Here is a 20,710-nt window from a genome sequence, read left to right as displayed (position 1 = left end):
TCCGGGCTGCTGGGGGATGTTTGTTGTGTGGTGGTGGTGGTTGCAGGGATAGTGGAAGACAGGAAGCTGGGGGGGGGGGAAAACCAAAGAAGATATGGTGGGGAGGGTAATGTGAAAGAGTGAGGGTAATGTGAGGGTAAGTACAGTCACGTGTGGAACACGTGACTGGCATGGCATGGGAAAGAAGAGAGAGTGTGTTAAATCCACACTTATATACATATATATACATATATATACCTATATACACCTCCCTCTCTGCTACACAGGGCCTTTTCACAACGGCACAGCAGCCAGTGGCACTCACCAATGGATCTTCAGGCCCCAGATGAGGATCTCAGGTACATGGCCTTGAAGTCGTATATCGACAGGCAATGGAAACAAGAGAATAAGGGCATTGACCAAGGCCAAGGCCAAGGCATTGGCCAAGGCCCTAGCAATGACCAAGATATCGTGCTCCTCGGATTGCACGACAGCAGCGTGCTCATCCAGGACTTGGCGTCCACCTCGCTCGTGGTGTCGTTTTGCAGGTGCAAGCACCCGCAAGCAGTCGTCGGATTGTTCCGGTCGCTCTTGGACGATGCGTCCCTCCCCTGCACGCGAGCCCTCAAGACGTTGTTGCTAGAGACGCAGCAGCAGCAGCAGCACTACCTCTCCGTCTCGTTCGAAAACATCGAGCACTACGTCTCGAAACTCGTTTCCCAGCCGATGGTCCAATCGGTCCACTGGGACGTGGTCGTGCTGTTGCTCGAGCAGTACTCCGAATTGAAGCCGCTCGATTCGGTGTTTAGCCAGGGCCTTGGCCCTGGCCTTGGCCTTGGTCCTGGATCTCAGGACCCTCAGGGCCCTCAGGGCCCTCAGGAGGGACCCAGCATCCCCGATCCCGTCGTCAAGGCTTTCGTGCCCTACTTGTCCCGGATCCTCGTCTCGTCCTACCCCTTCACGCTTCGCCAGCTAGCACTCGTTTCGGAGTTGTACCCGCACAAATTCACCCGCACCAGAGCCCTCCAGATCTTGTCTGAGGTCACCAGGATCCCTCCTGAGGGCCCCCAGGGCCCTGAGAGCCCCCAGGGCCAGGGCCTCCCGGAAAACGTGCGCCTAACCTACAACTTGTTCTGGTTCTGGTACTCCTCCGAAGGCGTGCCCCCAGAGATACTCGCCTTCCTCGAAACCCTCAGGCACTACTCCAAAGACGAAGGAGACCTAGACGACGCCTCCGATTCAGACGAATTCGATATCTCGTTGTCCGACGACGAGGACGGAGAAATCACTTCTTCAAGCGACCACCAGCGCGTCGCAGAACTCGAATCGCTCATTTCCCGCTTCGACTCCCTCATCGAGTCCCTAACAGCCCTCTCCCAAACCGAATCGCAACACCTTGACATGCCTCCTGAACCTGAGCCACCACTCTACGCAGAAATCACCCGCTCGCTAGCAATAGCCCCAGCCACAGCTACAGCTACAGCTACAGCAACTCCCGACTCTGACCACCTCCTAGAAAACTGGCTCAAAGAGTTCCAAAACTACAACCTCGCATACACACTCTCCATCGTCAACCAGCTCCTAGACTCCGAATTCACCCTCTACCACGCCCAATGGCTCATCACCCTCGCCCCAAGACTACCGCTCCACACACTCCTCCACTTCTTGCCCAAATTCATACCCTTCTTGAAACCAACAAAAAGATTCATCCACGTCATCCAAGTAGGAAACTTGAAACAACGTCAAGACGCTGCATCAAACCTCAGATTGCAGCTCTGGTCCCTTCTCAACTCCCTCCTACACTTCAACCAGCAATCACTCAACCTACCACAACTACGCATCCTACAACTCATCATCCCATACTTGCAATTCGGACTCAAAGACGCCGCAAAGGACCCCGTCCTCGAGCCAATCTTGACCCAAATCCTCCACAAATTGGCCCACCACTGCGGGCCCTTGATCATCACCCATGAGGACCTGCTCCAATCCCTACACTCCCTAGACCAGGAACAGTACCCTGGCATCCGCCAGCTCATCGCACTGATCGACTTCAAACTGATATAGATTGCTCACCTAATGTCACGTGAGCAATCGCCGATTACCCTCTCACAAGGGTCCTTCTACTTCCTATTCTGTGTTCCCCGTTCCCCGGTTCTTATATTTTCCCTATTACTACATAATCACCATATATAAGATGCGATGATTCGACCCTGATAGACAAGACAAGACAGGCTCTTTAATGATATAGAGACACCGTGTAGCAGCCTTCTTTTTTTTTGCGTGGGTCATTGCAACAGCTTAGCTAACAACAACAGAGATAGTACTGTTGTGATATAGAGTACTGTATATATATATTTGGAATAAAAGTGGTACATTATCATCATACTTGGTTTTTTATTTTTTCCTTGCGTTGCTTCTGTCCGCTCCCCTTTACCAAATAGTCCGAATTTGCAGATAGAAAGATAGAAACCAAGCAGGTAACGATTCAATATGCCATCACAAAGCCATCAAGCAGGACAAGCGCCAGGCCAGAGCCATGGAAATTTACAAGCACCTTTGAAACCAGAATTTCTGGAGTCTAGAGACTTTACTGCGTTGGATAATCCACCAGAACCAAAGAGAACCCCGGATCCATTTGCTCAGAAGAAGGAGTCTAAGAATGGGGATTACTTGAGTGATTTGCTCTCCTCTGTGTCGAAAAGGCTACAGGGGGTGCATTCGACGAATACTACAGATCACAGACACTTTTTCCAGCAGAAATCTGAGCCAGAAACGTTGCGAGAGCCTCCAGAACACCCGCAAGCCGGGGAAGAGGTGAAATTCAAGGACTCGTACCAAGACAAACATAGAGACAGCGACAAGGGAGAGGGAGAGGTACGCTCGAATTCTAATTCTAATTCGCATTCGTCTAGGTCGGGGTCCAGTGGTGAGATACCTCCTTTCAAAAGAAGGAACTCGTCGCTATATGAGGATTTCAAGAAAGACTATTACGATAATATCCATATGTTCGACCCTCCAAAGTAAGTAAGTAAGTAAGTAACTACACGATTATCATCCCCCCCTCCTCTCCAATTCACAATTATGACAACACTGTAGGCTGTAAACTATTCTGATTTATACATACGAATTACTCCTCTCCTCACCATATATAAGCATATATATATATAAAATGTTCATGAGTTTTTAGTTCTCGACAGAGTAAAGTAAGGCACACGCATAGTAATGGCATGGCATTTTCCGCTTTCTCGGTGAGACCCAAAACAACTGCTAAATAGCTCTGGAACCCCACCAATACAGGCATCAGTACAGGCATTATTAGTACCTCAAGTAATCACTCCCCTAAAATGACCATTGAAATAATTGATTATGCTGTTAATAGCTCCTTTGATAACTATGTCAGTCTCCAAATCAATGGCAAGGCGTACTTATTCCATTTGGTGTACTTGAGAGACAATTGCACGGACAAGAAGAGCTTTCACGACGAGACGCACCAGAGACTGGTTGATATTTTCAACGATATCGATCTCGAATCTGATTTGAACGGTGCAGTCGACATTGAAAAGGGCGAATTGGTCGTGAAATGGCGCGATGGAGCTGTTTCAAGGTTCACCGAACAATGGCTTTTGAGACATGCTTACTATCCTGCCGATGTCGTTGAGCCAAACGAACATGTGCAGTTCCCAGAGAAGATAACTTGGGGAAGAACGAAGTTCGATAGTTTGATCCAAAACGGTCAGCATTTCAAGAACGATTACCAACATTTGCAAGACCCCTCTGTAAAGAAGAACATATTCCAAGAGATTTATCAATACGGATTCACGCTTATCCAAAATGTGCCCGTCAGTATCGAAGCTACAAAACAGGTGTCTGAGCTGATTTCCATTATTCGCCCTACCCACTATGACACAGGTGTTTGGGACTTCACTTCTGATTTGGCGAAAAAGGACACTGCGTATACGTCTCTAGCCATTGATATGCACACAGACGGCAACTATTGGTACGAGACGCCAGGTTTACAATTGTTTCATTTGTTATTTCACGATGGCGAAGGTGGTGAGACAAGAATTTGTGACGTGGCTCGCGTTTTAGAATTGATCAAAGCCAGGGCTGCAGAAGATGAATCATGGCAAGAAACACTAGATATTCTAACCAAACAGCCAATTGAATTCCATCAATCTGGGGAGCCCGAAAACGTTTTCGTCGAGAATAGATTCCCTATTCTACAAATCGACGATGATGGAAACTTAGTCCAATGTAGATGGAACACCAGTGACCGTTCTTCCATGATGAAGAACGCCAAATATCCTGTCAATAAAATATATTTGGCAATGTCAAGATTTAACGAACTGATTAACGACACTGTGAACTACGTCAGGTTCCCATTGGCTCCAGGAACTATTTTTGTATTTGATAATTGGAGAGTCCTACATGCTAGAACGGCTTTCAATGGGAAGAGAAGACTTTGTGGATCTTATTTGACTAGGGATGACTTCATTGCAAGATTCAGATCTTTGCTTTTTGATCGTGAGCAATGGTTAAACTCAGTGTAGCTTGTTTTACTTTAGTGCGACGTGAATATTATACGTGAACATGGGGATCTACGAACATATTATATATATATATAGCATAAATAACATATAATATTTCTCCTCCATGTTTTCTCATACTTTCTGCAGCAGAAGCTAAACAACAAGGATGGCAGTTAGGTATAACCTTCTGCTTTCCATGGCTTCAGTTGTGTTCTTTCGGTTTTTACTAGTAGCACATAAATCGACATCGCTTCAATGAAAAATTAATATGCCATTAGATTTTGGTTCAAGCACTATTTACTTGGAAAATTTAAGAAGATGAGCTGGAAGATAAAAAGGCAATAACAACTGCTGTAACAACTGCCGTATATTAAACCAAAGCCTGGTGTATTGGTTCGACTTTTACTGTAGGTATAGTTTGGAAGCCATTCGTTTTGCTTTGAACTAGTTGTTTTTTGACATATCACTACTAAAGGTAAAATGATACTTACAAGAAGACTTCCTGTAAGAGCATGCAGCAGACTTACGATGACGTTTCCTCTGGCTACGTCAGTACGGGACTTCCACTGGAGTGGTTTGCAACTTGCTGGTAAGAGGAAGAAACGGTACGCACCTTCGAAAGAGCTCAAGAAGTTGACTTTTGACATACCGAAGCACACATCGGTTAATAATCTATCAAATCTTTTGAACATTCGACTCGAGAAACTAATCCAAGATTTGAAAAAGCTGGGTTTCTCCCAGGCTTCTTCCAACTACATTTTGACTAGGGAATATATTGAGCTTATTTTGCAAGAATATAACTATGAATTTGAGTCAACGAAAACTGTCGACTCCTCTAATCTTTATGATGAACTAAAATCACCAATGAACCCTCGTTTCCTTGAACCACGCCCTCCTATCGTTACTATTATGGGCCACGTTGATCATGGTAAGACAACTATATTGGATTACCTTCGTAAATCGTCTATTGTATCGCAGGAACATGGAGGGATCACTCAGCATATTGGTGCTTTCCAGTGTATAGCTCCGGTGTCCAAAAAACCGATAACTTTTCTCGATACCCCCGGTCACGCAGCATTTCTTAAGATGAGAGAGCGTGGTGCTAATATTACTGACATCATTGTCTTAGTTGTTTCTGTTGAAGATTCTATTATGCCGCAAACACTAGAAGCTATCAAGCATGCCAAGAACTCCGGAAATGAGCTCATCGTGGCAATTACGAAGATCGATAAGATTACCAATATGAAGGAGCGTGCGAAGGCTATTGAGAAGGTCGAGAACTCGCTAATTGCTAACGAAATAGAACTTGAGAAGATTGGCGGTGACGTTCAGGTTGTTCATATTAGTGCTAAGACAGGTGAAAATATGGATCAATTGGAAGAAAGTATTATCTCATTAAGTGACATCATGGATCTCAAAGCCGAAAAGAATGTGAAGACCGTCTGTGAGGGATGGGTATTAGAAAGTGAAGTGAAGAAAGCAGTTGGAAACGTGGCAACAGTGTTATTGAAAAAGGGTATCATGAGCAAAGGTGATATTTTAATATCAGGTAATTCCATTTGCAAAATCAGAAGCATGTTGAATGAAAATGGAGATAACGTTCCAAAGGCATTTCCTTCCCAGGCTGTAGAGATTGTAGGTTGGAAGAGTCTCCCAAATGCAGGTGATGAGGTAATTCAAGTAAAATCAGAGTCCATTGCTAAAAAATACGTCTCCAAAAGACAACATTTGTTGCAAGAAGAGAGTGAAGTTAAAGATATTGAGAAACTAAACGACGACCGGGCTATAGAACAAGAGAAGGTTTCTATGACTGAAGACGAGTTGGATGACTTGGAAGATGGAGATGAAGCCGCAGCAGAAGTTGAAACTGGACCAAAAGATATTAACTTCATCATCAAGGCTGATGTTTCTGGTTCTGAAGAAGCCATTGTTCAAAGTATCGAACACTTAGGAAATGAAGAAGTAAGATGCAATATTGTTCAATCATCTGTTGGTGTTCCAACAGAAGGTGATTTAAAGATGGCTAAAATCACTGGTAGTACCATCATATGTTTCAACTTGGATAATGTTCCAAACGATATCATCAACAATAAAGATAAGGTGCCAGTTAAACAATTCAACGTCATCTATAAGCTAATAGAAGATGTAACTGAAACTCTCACTGAAAATCTAAAACCAATATTCGAAGAGAAACAGCTTGCTACTGTCGAAATTCGTGAGATTTTCGAATTCAAGGTGAAGCGTAAGTTTATAAAAATTGCCGGCTGCAAAGTTGTTAACGGTAAAGTTAGCAGAAATTCTATGGTAAAGGTTGTCAGAGGTCCTCAAGAAGATGAGGTGTACAATGGTAGAATTGCATCCATAAAACAGGGGAAGGAAACTGTTCAAGACGTTAATAAAGGTAATGACTGTGGTATCACACTAGAAAACGATTTCGAAGATTACGAAGTTGGTGATAAGATTATCGTTTATGAAAAGATTAAAGTTCCCCGGTTCTTGTAAATAGATTAATAAGGTATCTATGTAAATATATATATATGAAAGAACAGCTTATTCATATTCAATGGTACTAATTCTTTGTTTCGTCATAGTCAATTGCTTCCCATTGAACTTTAACCACTTCTTCGACGTATCCAACCATATTTTCATCAAACTTTGGAATATAGTTTTCAATATCCGTGTAAACCATAATCGTACCCCAGTCCATGCCCTCGGTTAGTGATACTTCTTCTTCTAAATCTAAGATCATTTTTGGCATTAGTTGCATCTCGAAAACTCTCTTCGAAGCTGGGTTATATGATGGTTTAGCGACGATATCTTCGAATTCTTTAGGCGTCTTGGCATAGTATAGAGGTTTCCCGCCAAAATCGTAACGAATAACTTGGCCAGGGTTATAACCAACAACTTCTTGGAATTTTTGGAACACATCGTCATCTAAAAACTTGGAAAGCTTCTCTGTTCTTGGGTCAAGTTTTGCTTGGTTTTCTTCTAGAGAGTCAAAGGCGTCTTCGCTTAGATCTAGTGCAGTTTTGTCAATCTTTAGATTTTTTGGCAATTTCAAATGATCTGGAGTCTTATTCTTGAAAGATTCTTCTTCGACAAAAACGAAATAACCTGGGAATGCCTTAGAAGAGTCGAATTCTTTGTCCTTCTTCTGATCGTGTAACTTCCTTAATGCCTTTTGGCTGAGTGCAGGAGCTTCTTCTTTAACATCCTTATCCTTTTCATTTTCAGTTTTACTGTCAGTTTGAGCAAATGGGTTGGCAGCGGTAGCCCCAAATGGATTCGCAACAGCAGCATCTCCCGAAAATGCGCTGGAAAGTGCAAATGGGTTGGACTCTGGGCCAGACTTTGAATCGTTTTTTGATGAGCTCAAGTCGAACGGGTTCAATTGGAACTCTTTGCTCTGTAATTGTTCCATTTTTTCAGTAACGTAATCAACTGAATCATTCTTCTTCACACCTCTAATACACTTGACAGATCCATTTTTTCTCTTACATCTAGTACAAATGAAAACATACAAGACTCTCGTGTAGTCTGGGTTGATGAAGCTAGAGGTACTCAACTTTATCTTCTTCTTTTGGCAAACTGGTTCAACCATATCCATATCCAAAGGAGCATATGCCTGCGCTAAAAGCTTCATAAACTCAGTGCTTTTGCAGCTTCCACAATTTAGCATCTCTTCATTTGGCATGGAATCTGGAGCTAACCAACATGGCTCACCACCAATGAAAGTGTCTTCAGGCACGGGCTCATCGTCTTCCTTAATCGCAGTATCCACTAGACCTAAATAGACATTGCTGTTTTTATTCTCATAGCTGTAGCTATCTTCTTCTTCTTCCCCATCAAAGTTATTTTGATCATTCTTTGACATTTTTCGCTGAGTACTGTTGTTCTTACGAGTATCTTCGGCTTGGTTGAGGGGCTAATTTCATCTTTTTGCACCATGCATCGAAGTCGATGAGCTCTAACATTTAGCTGACATTTTTCTGTTTTTCGTTTTTTCTTTTCAGGAACTTTAAGGTTTTCTATAATAGAGAAAAGGCTGACAGAAAACGTTATTATAGAACAAAAACTGGCATAAGGTTCTTTGGATTGGGAGTCTTGTTTGGTGTGGTAATACTCTCATTAATATAGTGTGTGATCTCCGACTAAAACTGAGTTTTTTCAAGGCTTCTCTCGAATTTTTTAATTTTGACATGTTGGTAGCAGTTCTCACTTTAACAAATGAATTATATTCATCAATGGCCACATAAGTTTTCAGTACCAAATATCATCAATGAATTTGTTTATATGAAAAATATTATACACACCAGTTGATTATTTATAAATGCAATGAAGGGGTTCTCTGCGTAGGTTGAGCTCACTTGGTACTTATTAATACTAATGAATAGTAGCTACCACAAAACAAATTGGAAAAAAGTCACTTGACTGCACTTGAGAGATATATGTCCATGTTTTAAGTTAACAAATATAACAACTACAAAGCATCGGTGGTTTAGTGGTAAAATCCAACGTTGCCATCGTTGGGCCCCGGGTTCGATTCCCGGCCGATGCATTTTCAACTTTCCAGTTGAAACTAATAACTAGAGTACTCATCTAGTACCTTTTTTTTTTAATTAATTGGTTTAGGAAACATATCACAGGTCTACTATCGTCAATAACAAGAAGCAAGGCAGTCTTACATGCTTGTAATCATCTTCTCTTTGCCCTTCACACTCTACTTTTCTGTTTGGAACTGTCATATTCGACTTTATTATGTACTTCGTCAGTTTTCGTTATATGAAAAAATTAAAATTTGTAGAAGCGTACAACTAACTCATCTCACATTGATTAAACTACTACTGTAGATTTTACAAGAAAACAACGTTTTACAACACTCCCAAAGCATTATATACCATTGCAAACGGATAACTGTGAAATAAATAACATTAATGTCCAATATTGGTTTTAGTTTGCGTAAAAACGCTCCTCAAGTGGATTCTATTGTCACTGATTATGTGCTTGGTTACTTCAATCATTTATCTAACGCCACATATGACGCAGTTCAAAGTAAGCAGTTAGATTTAAACTCAGAGGTCTCTTTCCTCAGAGATCTATTGGTAAATGCGGGTGCATCTTCAGAAAAAATCTCGAGTGTGATCCAAGAAATGCAAGATAAGCTTTCAGCTCAATTGAAGGAGAATCAAGCTAAGTTAGAATTGACTGGTGACACCAGCAAAAGATTATTGGATATCAATGTTTTGCAGAGCCATAACAATAAATCTAATTTGAACAACTCTTTGGCTGCCCTTGGGGTGTCTGGAGATATCGAACATACTGGTAGAAAGATGGAAACCAGGGTTGATTTGAAGAAGTTGAAGAAAGCAGAAGAGAAAATCGCAAAGAAGGTTGCTAAAAGAAACAACAAATTTGTTAAGTATGAGGCATCTAAGTTGATCAATGAAGGTCAAAACGAGGACTATGACTCTTTCTTCTTGAAAATCAATCCCTTGGAATTTGGGTCTGCTGCAGGTAAGTCCAAGGATATCAAGATTGATACCTTCGATTTATATGTTGGTGACGGTCAGAGAATATTATCAAATGCTCAATTAACATTAAGTTACGGACGTAGATATGGTCTTGTTGGTCAGAACGGTATTGGTAAATCTACTTTACTAAGAGCGCTTTCCAGAAGAGAATTAAACGTTCCTAAACACATTTCCATTTTGCATGTGGAACAAGAAATTCGTGGTGATGAAACGAAAGCGCTACAGAGTGTTTTGGATGCCGACGTTTGGAGAAAGCAATTACTATCAGAGGAAACTAAAATCAACGAGAGATTGCAAGAGATTGAAGAGTTAAGAAAGGAATTCGATGAAGAAAGTTTAGAAGTTAAAAAATTGGACAACGAAAGAGCAGATTTAGAAGACCATTTGGAACAAATATCCGCAAAATTGATCGATATGGAATCAGACAAGGCTGAAGCTAGAGCAGCATCTATTCTATATGGTCTAGGTTTCAGTACAGAAGCACAACAGCAGCCAACCAACTCTTTCTCAGGTGGTTGGAGAATGAGACTTTCTTTAGCAAGAGCCTTATTCTGTCAGCCAGATCTATTATTATTGGATGAACCTTCCAATATGTTGGATGTTCCATCCATCGCATACTTGGCCGAATATTTGAAAACATACCCAGCCACTGTTCTCGTTGTTTCGCACGACAGGGCTTTCTTGAATGAAGTCGCTACAGATATTATCTACCAACACAACGAAAGACTAGACTATTACAGAGGTCAAGACTTTGACAGCTTTTACGCTACCAAAGAAGAACGTCGTAAGACCGCTCAAAGAGAATACGAAAACCAAATGGCATACAGAAAGCATTTGCAAGAATTTATCGACAAATACAGGTATAATGCTGCAAAGTCTCAGGAAGCTCAGTCAAGAATCAAAAAGTTGGAAAAGCTTCCTATATTGGAGCCTCCTGAAGAAGAGAAAACCATTAACTTCCACTTCCCTGACTGTGAAAAACTTTCACCTCCTATCATTCAATTACAAGAGGTGTCATTTAGCTACAAGGAAAGTGCTCCTCTTCTAACAGATGTCAGTTTAGATGTCCAAATGGACTCGAGAATTGCATTGGTTGGTGCTAACGGTTGTGGTAAGACCACACTATTGAAGGTTATGATGGAACAGCTAAGACCAACTAAGGGTTTCGTTTCTAGAAATCCAAGACTACGTATTGGTTACTTCACCCAACATCATGTTGATTCGATGGATTTGAATTTATCTGCGGTTGATTGGATGTCAGCTACCTTCCCAGGTAAGACAGATGAAGAATATAGACGTCATTTAGGTGCATTTGGTATTAGCGGTTCTCTTGGTATTCAAAGAATGCAACTACTTTCTGGTGGTCAAAAGTCGAGAGTTGCGTTTGCTGCTCTATGTTTGAACAACCCTCACATTTTAGTCTTAGACGAACCTTCTAACCATTTAGATACTGCTGGTTTAGATGCCCTTGTTGATGCCTTGAAATCATTCACTGGTGGTGTGTTGATGGTTTCGCATGATATTGCTGTCATTAACAGTGTGTGTAATGAAATTTGGGTATCCGAAAATGGTAAGGTCAATAAGTTCGATGGTACAATCTTTGATTACAGAGATTACATCATCGCTAATGCTGGTAAAGCAGGTTTCATCAAAAGACAGTAAATATAGATAGTATACAAGTATTTAATTAATTACTTCTCTTTGGGTTCATTTCAATAATAGTTGAGCTTTACGTTTACTTGTTGTTGGATCAAGAATAGATTTCACTTGGACGTCAACCTTATCAAATACACTAACTTCCCTGGAAACACCGTTCTTATCAACAAATTTCAAGGTAAACTTATCTTCAATGAAGTCTACTTGTTGTGGATCATCTGTCAAATTTTCTAGCCTGATCAAACCTTCGACACCAAATTTGGGTACCAAAACAGCAATACCGTTATTAAAGACCTTAATGACATAACCGGTTTCAGTGGATTCGTTGTTTCTCATAACTTGACCAACGTAATACTCTATACTTGCTCTTCCTGCAAATTGTGCATTTCTATGTCTCTTATTGATATTTCTGCAGATCATTTCCATCTTTTGCTTATCTCTATGAGAAAGGTCTAACGATTCGTAGCCTATGGCAGCAGCAAGTTGCCTATGGGCAACAACATCACAGTAACGTCTAATAGGTGAGGTGAAATGTGTATAGATATCTACCGCAAGACCGTAATGACGGAAGTCAGCATACGAGAATGCACCAGCATGGAAATACTGAGCTGCCATCATACAACGCGTAGACATGATACGAATTAATGTGTTTAAGTATGGATCATTTGGATCTTCACATCTATCTAGAGAATCTGCTAAAGCTTTAGAAGATTCTAAGGAAATAGACATACCCTTTCTGACCTGTAACATTTCATTTAGTAGCTCAAAGTTAGTTGATGGTGGTGCAGCATGTCTTCTAAGCATGGCAGTTTGAGGGAAAGCTTCATATATCTTTCTGGCAACGGAGATATTGGCTAACAACATGAATTCTTCCACCAAAGAGTTTGTATCCAATAGCTTTTTGATTTCAACCTCATTAGGGTCTGAAGTCTCACTATCCATATGGACTTTAACTTCAGGAGATGCTAGATTCAAAGCACCAGCGTCTAATCTCTTTTGTTTTAGTTTTTTAGATAGCTGTAATAGCGCTCTCATACCTTGAGTTAGTTCGTCGTTTTGACTCTTGTCATCAATACGGTTCTGAGCCTTTTCGTAAGAAAATGCTTCTCTTGATCTGATCACAGATTTAAAGAAGTCCACACCAACGATATTAGCATCGTTATCAAGCTCCCAGATAACAGAAAAAGCAAATCTATCGACATATGGCTTTAAAGAGCAGAGGTCTGTACCCAATAACATAGGTAACATATCAATACGCTTATCAACCAAATACACAGAGGTACCTCTTGAGGCACCCTCAGCATCCAAAGCAGTACCAGGCTTTACGAAATGAGTAACATCAGCAATATGAACACCGACTTCCCAGTTACCATTTGGAAGTTGCTTAGCATGCAAAGCGTCATCAATATCCACACATCCTGGTGGATCAATACTACAGATTAACTTATCTCTGAAATCCTTTCTCTTCACCAATAACGGATCTTTACTAATAGCTTCTGGATCTGACAAATCTGCTGGAGCCTTCCAGTCATGTCCTTCACTAGGTAGACAATCCAAAACCTTCTTAGAGAATGGTCTGTATTCAACATCATGTTCAAGCAATAAAGCTTCAGTTTCAGCTTCCGCAGATTCGATTTCACCCAAGTCTCTTACGAAATGCCCAAGTGGGTATCTATAGTTTTCTGGCCAACAATCAACAGAAACAACAATTCTCTTGTTCAATAACTGTTTAGCCAATCTAGTCCGGATTCTGATCTTCGGTAGACATTTATCCATTAGAATAACAAACACGTTTTGGGTTCCGCTATTTTGTGGATCCACAGAAGTTGGCGTAATTTGACCGACGTATTGTCTCCAGGATCTTCTTGTGATACCAACAACTCTAGCTGTTGGTTGAATCTTATTAGATTGCTGGGCTTTGATTGCAGACTGCGCTAATAGTCTACGATCTTTGTCTGACATCATAGCAGAGGCAGACTGTGTGCCTGTCAAGACGCCAGTAGAATCGTCATCGTCTTCATCATTATCTGGATTATCGTTAACGTTAAAGTGTTCAGAATCGATGGTAACGGTTGATGGTGCCTTCCACTCGGATTCGGGAAGAAGTTCAACCACCACGAGGTCTCCATTAAAGGCTCTATTCAAGTTCTTTTGGCCTAAAATCAAAACAGGTTTCTTGAAATTAGGAAGGGAAACGGTACCTTCCAAAAAGTTGTACTCTGATATTTGGATGGAACCCTGGTATAGGGACCCGTTCTTAAGCCCACCCATAATTCTTGACGTCGAATAATACTCTGGGAAACAAAACTCGTTGCTACCACTCTTAGAGCGGCCTTCCGCATCATCTTCCAACATCTTACCGCTCATACCAGATACTGGGGCCAAGTTAGGAATCAAATCCTTGATCTCCTCGCTGTTAGGCAACATATCCACATACTCCGACAATGATTTCGCAACTAAACCGCTCTTCAACGCCTCTTGTCTGTTCAAACGATCGTTCGTTACAAAAACTACACTCACATCCTTCTCCTTCAAATGCGAGGAATACCACTCCACGGTCTTCCTGATAGCTCTGTCATTCCGATCGTTGATACTCTCAGTACCGTTTCTGTCGATGTAAGTATACTCCGAAAACTCGTTATGGAAAACAATAAATCTCTTCACATCGTCCTCACTGTCCCTACAAAGCGCCCTAATCCTAGTGTAAATAGGGTACGACTTATTCCTAACCTCGTCCAAAACAATCTGAGGCACTATAACGTCAAAGAAACACTTAGGGTTCTCCAAAAGATCAATAGACTGCAAAATGATATTCGCATCTACAACCACATAATGCTTCCCTAAATCTTCCAGTTCCTGCGGACTCTCCGATAAAACAAACTTGGGAAACTCCCCAACTGCATTTGGAACAATAATTTCAGAACATTTGTCACAAACTTTCGATAAACATGGAATATCCCTTCTCAAATAGTGTTCTCTAACAACCTTTTGAGCTCCACCATTCCTAGAACGCACGAAAACTTTCTGAGTAACAGCCAAACCATCGCTGATTCTCTTCCTCACAAGTGGTTTTGTGCTTGCCATTACAAAACCTCACAAGTCTGCCGTGTGATATTCCTTATAGATACCTTCAAAGATCCCGTTTTACCTACAGTTCTCTTCTTTCTTTCTCTATTCCTCATCGCTTTAAACTTTTAATACTATGTAATTATATTTTATACATTATTGAAAGCATCTCTCTCGATGTGCAGTGAAAGATTTCAGCATTTGGCGCTTTCTTTTTTTTTTTTTTTTTTTTCCTTCTAAACAATTTGAAAGCCATGTGAATATCACGTGGACAAAACTCCACGAAACAATCCCATCCGGGTAATGGAGACGGCAACTTCCGCCGTGGTATTTCTTTTTTCTCTCTCAAGGGCTCCCATTTCTTTTTTGGGATTTTCGGCGACGCATTTTTTTTTTTGTTTTTTTTTTTTTTGTCTATTCTTCGCTGTCATGCAGACACATAGTGCCTTTCTCTAGGGCCCAATGCCCAAAATGTGCAGAAAAGAGAAATATGAACGTGAATATGATGCCATACGGTATATGGCAAAGGCATCGCAAAGGTAACGAAGGTGAAGCAAACGGAGGGAGGAGGAGTTCTGGATTTGGATTTGGGTTTAGTTGTTTCGAGTAATGTTAGTCACAGACAACCGGTGATCATTAGTAAAGTATATTTTTTTTTTTTTCCTGTTTGACTACAACAATACACTTCTAATGTGATGTATGAATATAATATATGTTAGCTTTTATGGATAGAGAGGCCTGGTTGTAGCCATTAGAAGCATCAGGTTCGTATAGTAAGTAGACTGTGAGGCCTGGAGAAATATAATATACACTCGCTAAAATGAAGAAAGAGGGTGATATCGATATCGATAGGTTAGGGATGAGTGAGCTTGTGTCACCAAGCAGTGGTGACTTGGAAATGAAGTTTAGCGATAATACGGTGACTAAAGAAGTGGAGGCCGATTTGGATGATAGAACATCAGGAAGTTGTAGTAAAAGGCGGACTTTGTTAACAAGGATGGTGGATTCTTTTAAACCTCCATTAGATGGGTCTTACCATTCGGATAATTTGAAGAGGAAGTTAAAATCCAGACATTTGATTATGATAGCCATTGGTGGATCCATTGGTACTGGTCTCTTTGTTGGTTCAGGGAAGGCTTTGGCTGTTGGTGGGCCACTTGCTATGATTATTGGCTGGCTAATAGCGGGTTCGCAGATGGTGGGGACCATTCATGGATTGGGTGAAATTACGATTAGATTTCCTGTCGTTGGAGCGTTTGCTAACTATGGTACCAGGCTTTTGGATCCTAGTGTCAGTTTTATGGTCAGTTCGATTTACATTTGCCAATGGTACTTTGTTCTTCCGATAGAATTGATTGCGAGTGCGATGACGGTGCAGTATTGGACTACCAAGGTGGACCCTGTCGTTTGGGTAGCTATATTTTGGGCATTAGTGGTTTGTATCAATTTGGTAGGTATTAAAGGATTTGGTGAAGCGGAGTTTGCCTTTTCTCTTATTAAAGTGGTTACTATCTTGGGGTTCATTATTCTTTCTGTGATTCTTATTTGTGGAGGTGGTCCAAAACACGAATTCATCGGTGGAAGATACTGGCACCACCCGGGTGCATTGGCCAATGGATTCAAAGGTGTTGCTAGTGTTTTCGTCACAGCTTCATACAGTCTTGGTGGTTCTGAGATGGTTTGTTTATGTTCAGCAGAAACCGATCCAAAGGAGTTACCTCATGCAATCAAGCAAGTGTTCTGGAGAATTGTCTTCTTCTTCTTGGTTTCATTGACACTAGTGGGATTTTTAGTACCTTACACCAACCAGAACCTATTGGGTGGCTCTAGTGTGAACAATTCCCCATTTGTTATTGCTATAAAACTCAACGGTATCCATGTGTTACCATCCATTGTGAATGCTGTGATCTTGATCAGTATTTTGAGTGTCGGAAACTCGTGTATCTTTGCTTCAAGTCGTACATTATGTTCAATGGCCCATCAAGGCCTCATTCCAAGAGTGTTTGGATACGTTGACAGAGCTGGTAGACCATTGGTGGGAATCATCGTCAACGCTTTGTTCGGTTTACTAGCTTTCCTAGTCAAGTCTTCTTCCATGGACGTCATCTTTGATTGGCTAATGGCAATCGCTGGTTTAGCAACATGTGTTGTGTGGTTAAGCATCAACATTTCCCATATCAGATTCAGAATGGCCATGAAGGCACAAGGAAGATCCCTGGACGAACTTGAATTCAAAAGCTCCGTTGGTGTTTATGGTTCTATTTATTCCGCTGTGATAAACTGTCTAATTCTAATTGCTCAATTCTACATATCGTTGTGGCCTGTTGGAGGTTGGACATCTGGAAGCGACAGGGCTGAACTCTTCTTCAAACAATACCTTTGCGCTCTTGTATTGGTTATGATTTTCGTTTTGCATAAAATATACTTCAGAATATCTACTGGTAAGTGGTTCGACTTTAAGCCTCTAACAGAAATCGACTTGGAAACTGATAGGAAGAACATTGATATTGAAATCGTAAAGCAGGAAGTAAGAGAGAGAGAATTCTATCTTTCAACCAGACCGTGGTATATCAGATTCTACAATTTCTGGTGCTAGAATGCAACCCTCACAAAATCTAATATCTTAAAGCAAAGAAAAATTTGCAGACTTACTTACTGTATACCTTTCATGTGAACATATTAACGATATTAACGACTAATGCATGCATGATATCACAATCATAATGACACTAAAAGACATTTTTCACTTCATCTCGGAGATCTCAAGTCATTTAGGTAATATCCCAATAGCATATACTATTTAGAGATGTTTTAATACTAATACTAATACTAATATTAATAATATATTATCCATTCATTAACCTTATGGATCAAATAAGAGCAATTGTCTTGACTTACAAGATACTTGCTTACTATTAAATAACTGTCACATATGCGGGTAACCGCAAATTCTTAGAGTTATAATCCTATATAGAGAAAAACCTAATGTTTTAGATTCTTAACAAACTGAAACCACTTAATTTGCCACTAGTAAGAAGAAGAGTCGTAGATCCAGAATAGATTGCAAAGAGTCGAATTATTCAGATCGCAATCGAGATTCTTACGAAACATAAGAATGAGTGATTTTCAATGTATGTTAATGCTTTGGTGATTCAATTCCATACTTAAAGTAGGTGCGACTTTTCTCAATTAAGGAAAAGGTAGCATCGGCAAAAAGAAGACTAATTACGAATTATATACTAACAATGAGCATCCGTTTGCTATTATTTTAGTCAATATTAAACATGCTGGTAAGGTATACCCAATAACGTTAAGTTCTGAAGCTGTAGGCTCGGACTTACGCGCTAAGGTTGAAACTTTGACCCTAGTTCCTCAAGATAGACAAAAGTTTATGGTAAGAGGTGGATTAACAGATAACAGCACTGTAGTTTCTTCAGTAATCAAGCCGAACTCTACTGTAATGGTTCTTGGTACTCCAGATGCCAATTTGATTCTCAAACCAACTGATGATACAAAGTTCTTGGAGGACTTGTCTGAGAAGGAAAGATCGATGCAGGAAGATGCTACCCCAGTGGGTCTAAGAAACATGGGCAATACTTGTTATTTTAATGCTTCATTACAGGCTTTATACAGAATCAAACCTCTAAGGGAAAAAGTACTAGCATTCAATGAATCGAACCCCGATCTACATGGTCAATTGGTGGCTCAACTCAAACAATGTTTCAATGCCTTTGCACAAAGGAAGGAAAAAGCGTTCACCCCTATTATAATGCTAACAATTCTTAGAAAGATTTACCCCCAATTTGCGGAAAAGGACCCATCCACCGGTTTCTACAAACAACAAGATGCAGAAGAATTATTTACGCAGTTGCTTCACACAGTGGATGCTGTGTTCGGTGAATCTCTATCTTCCAAGTTTGAGATTGAATTTAAAACCACCATCACCGACACATTGAACGAGACCGATGTTCAAACCAAGGTAGAAAGTGATAAAAAATTACAATGCCATATCTCTAGCACGACGAATTTCTTGAAGAACGGTCTCACTGAATCACTAGTTGAAAAAGTGGAAAAGAGATCTGAGGTGACTGGTTCAAACTCCATTTTCGAAAACTCCAAAAAGATTACAAAACTACCAGAATACTTAACAGTGCAGTTTGTGAGATTTTACTGGAAAAAATCTACTGGAAAGAAGTCCAAGATTCTACGTAAAGTGCAGTTCCCATTCCAGCTCGATGTTGCGGATCTTTTGACGCCAGAATATGCAGCAGAAAAGATTAAAATGAGGGATGAATTACGTGAAGTTGATAAGCTCAGAGAGGATGACTTTAAAGAATTCAACAAGAACATCCAAGAACATGTTCCGTTATCCTTATCGCCAGCGGAAAGGTACGAGACACAGATGGCTCTAGAAGAGAGTAAAAGGGAGCATTGGGCTACTGAGTTTGCTAAGAAGTTCCCCAAGGATTTGAGACCTGGCGAAAACCCATCGTCTGTTTACAATTTGATTGCAGTTATTACACATCAAGGTGCTAACTCGGACAGTGGACATTACCAATCATTTGTCAGAGACGAGGTCGATGAGCAAAAATGGTACAAATACAATGATGACAAGGTGTCAGTTATTTCTCAAGACAAGATCGAACAGCTTGCTGGTGGTGGTGAAAGCGACAGTGCGCTAATTCTCATCTACAAGGGTCTCGGGTTGTAGAGAGATTTTTGTGTGAACATATATAAATATAAATATAAATATATATATATCATTTTTTTTCTTCGTTGTTCATACAGACGTGAGTATTTTATGTATGTACATACATATATGAGCGAATATACACCTTATCTCTCTCAATACTGGTTTTGTCGTTCAGGATTTTTGTGTGTGTGTGTGGTTTGGAATATTAATACATGTATGTATACCTTGACACATGCATATATATGCGTGCTAAAGGTACTGCTGCTCTGTTGTAGCGGCCGCAGCTGTAACCTATATTCATGTTATGGTACAAAAGTTGGGTTTTCTTCTTCCTTTTCATCAGTCTAGCCGCCATTCAGATCTCCATGACCGCCTTCTTGAACTGCTCTACCTCATCGTAACAGTTCAAAGGCTTTTCCTTGTTCTTCAACAAACACTCGGTCAAACTCTTCTTGGTTGCAACGACGCTCTCTGTACTCTTTGCCTTATGCGACTCCTCTAGCTTGGCCAAACGGTTCTTCAACTGTTCCACTTTCTCGTTCACTAGCGCAGTAGAGAGTGTGTTGGTGCTGGAATTGGAGTTGGAATCATCCGGTAGCGTAGAAGAACTGAGCTTACTTTCGAACTCTTTGAGGGCTTCAGCTTCCAAGTCGGCCAATTTCGCAGAAACTTTCTCCTGCAAGTATCTCTCTGCCTTTTGAGCCCTGGTGAAATCTGTTTCCGTGGAGTTATCGATCTGTGCAATTAGCTTGCTTTCGAAGTTCACTGGAGTTTCAGGGACGTATACCTTTGTTTCTGCTGGTTTTGAAGGTTGGGCACCCATTGTGATTTAGATAGTTTTCTGGATGTGAGATGGGGACGAGAAGTAGGGTTGGTTGGTTGTTCGACTCAAGAATCCTTCCTGGCGGGGGCTCTTACAATTGCGGATTAAACTATTCCATTGTACTGGATAAATTAACAACTCTAACCAACTAAACTCTATTGGTTTTCATTGGTTTAAATTTTTCAATGTGCGGCAGTTTAAAGATGGGAAAGAAAGCGAAGAAAAATAAAAGGTCACGCCTCACCGGCCGCCCAGTGCATACCGAGGCAGAACCGGGTCTTCCAACAAGTTCCTCTCGGTAGCCAAGTTGGTTTAAGGCGCCAGACTGTAATGTGATACCAAATTGTAATCTGGAGATCGGGCGTTCGACTCGCCCCCGGGAGACTTATCTTTTTTAATTTTTTCCCATCATTTTTTTTTTTAAATTTCCAAT

General features: G+C 40.9%; 9 protein-coding genes and 2 non-coding genes across 12 annotated transcripts; 8 read left to right on the top strand and 3 right to left on the bottom strand.

The window, feature by feature from the left end:
* Positions 1-306: 306 nt before the first annotated feature.
* KLMA_10539 (inorganic pyrophosphatase) lies at positions 307-2,043 on the top strand (the record flags this gene model as incomplete). Its single annotated transcript, XM_022822208.1, has 1 exon — positions 307-2,043. The coding sequence occupies one exon, from the start codon at positions 307-309 to the stop codon at positions 2,041-2,043; it is 1,737 nt and encodes a 578-aa protein (XP_022674052.1).
* A 426-nt stretch (positions 2,044-2,469) lies between these two features.
* On the top strand, positions 2,470-4,529 carry IGD1 (the record flags this gene model as incomplete). Of its 2 annotated transcripts, XM_022822206.1 has the most annotated exons (2): positions 2,470-2,999; positions 3,299-4,529. In XM_022822206.1, the coding sequence occupies 2 exons, from the start codon at positions 2,470-2,472 to the stop codon at positions 4,527-4,529; spliced, it is 1,761 nt and encodes a 586-aa protein (XP_022674050.1). The 2 variants fall into 2 exon arrangements, with proteins under 2 accessions (XP_022674050.1, XP_022674051.1); XM_022822207.1 differs by lacking the exon at positions 3,299-4,529 and having other exon boundaries at positions 2,470-3,003.
* Positions 4,530-4,988: 459 nt separating this feature from the next.
* On the top strand, positions 4,989-7,010 carry IFM1 (translation initiation factor 2; the record flags this gene model as incomplete). The annotated part of the gene is made up of 1 exon (XM_022822205.1): positions 4,989-7,010. One exon carries the CDS (start codon positions 4,989-4,991, stop codon positions 7,008-7,010), a length of 2,022 nt encoding a protein of 673 aa, XP_022674049.1.
* Positions 7,011-7,077: 67 nt separating this feature from the next.
* On the bottom strand, positions 7,078-8,382 carry TSR4 (small subunit rRNA maturation protein TSR4; the record flags this gene model as incomplete). Its single annotated transcript, XM_022822203.1, has 1 exon — positions 7,078-8,382. The coding sequence occupies one exon, from the start codon at positions 8,380-8,382 to the stop codon at positions 7,078-7,080; it is 1,305 nt and encodes a 434-aa protein (XP_022674048.1).
* A 613-nt stretch (positions 8,383-8,995) lies between these two features.
* KLMA_R120 lies at positions 8,996-9,066 on the top strand. The gene has a single exon. It is a non-coding gene; the product is annotated as a tRNA-Gly (tRNA).
* Positions 9,067-9,442: 376 nt separating this feature from the next.
* On the top strand, positions 9,443-11,701 carry GCN20 (putative AAA family ATPase GCN20; the record flags this gene model as incomplete). Its single annotated transcript, XM_022822202.1, has 1 exon — positions 9,443-11,701. One exon carries the CDS (start codon positions 9,443-9,445, stop codon positions 11,699-11,701), a length of 2,259 nt encoding a protein of 752 aa, XP_022674047.1.
* A 45-nt stretch (positions 11,702-11,746) lies between these two features.
* On the bottom strand, positions 11,747-14,779 carry DIS3 (exosome catalytic subunit DIS3; the record flags this gene model as incomplete). Its single annotated transcript, XM_022822201.1, has 1 exon — positions 11,747-14,779. The coding sequence occupies one exon, from the start codon at positions 14,777-14,779 to the stop codon at positions 11,747-11,749; it is 3,033 nt and encodes a 1,010-aa protein (XP_022674046.1).
* Positions 14,780-15,581: 802 nt separating this feature from the next.
* Positions 15,582-17,357, top strand: TAT2 (aromatic amino acid transmembrane transporter TAT2; the record flags this gene model as incomplete). The annotated part of the gene is made up of 1 exon (XM_022822200.1): positions 15,582-17,357. The coding sequence occupies one exon, from the start codon at positions 15,582-15,584 to the stop codon at positions 17,355-17,357; it is 1,776 nt and encodes a 591-aa protein (XP_022674045.1).
* A 519-nt stretch (positions 17,358-17,876) lies between these two features.
* Positions 17,877-19,472, top strand: UBP6 (ubiquitin-specific protease UBP6; the record flags this gene model as incomplete). Its single annotated transcript, XM_022822199.1, has 2 exons — positions 17,877-17,892; positions 18,034-19,472. 2 exons carry the CDS (start codon positions 17,877-17,879, stop codon positions 19,470-19,472), a joined length of 1,455 nt encoding a protein of 484 aa, XP_022674044.1.
* Positions 19,473-19,809: 337 nt separating this feature from the next.
* On the bottom strand, positions 19,810-20,277 carry MIC19 (Mic19p; the record flags this gene model as incomplete). Its single annotated transcript, XM_022822198.1, has 1 exon — positions 19,810-20,277. One exon carries the CDS (start codon positions 20,275-20,277, stop codon positions 19,810-19,812), a length of 468 nt encoding a protein of 155 aa, XP_022674043.1.
* A 292-nt stretch (positions 20,278-20,569) lies between these two features.
* KLMA_R119 lies at positions 20,570-20,662 on the top strand. The gene is given in 2 exon segments: positions 20,570-20,606; positions 20,624-20,662. It is a non-coding gene; the product is annotated as a tRNA-Asn (tRNA).
* Positions 20,663-20,710: the final 48 nt, after the last annotated feature.

Source organism: Kluyveromyces marxianus, chromosome 1 (assembly GCF_001417885.1).
Source record: "Kluyveromyces marxianus DMKU3-1042 DNA, complete genome, chromosome 1".
Classification (NCBI taxonomy): domain Eukaryota; kingdom Fungi; phylum Ascomycota; class Saccharomycetes; order Saccharomycetales; family Saccharomycetaceae; genus Kluyveromyces; species Kluyveromyces marxianus.
Note: the sequence above shows the minus strand (reverse complement) of the source record. Positions and strands in the feature narration are given on the sequence as shown.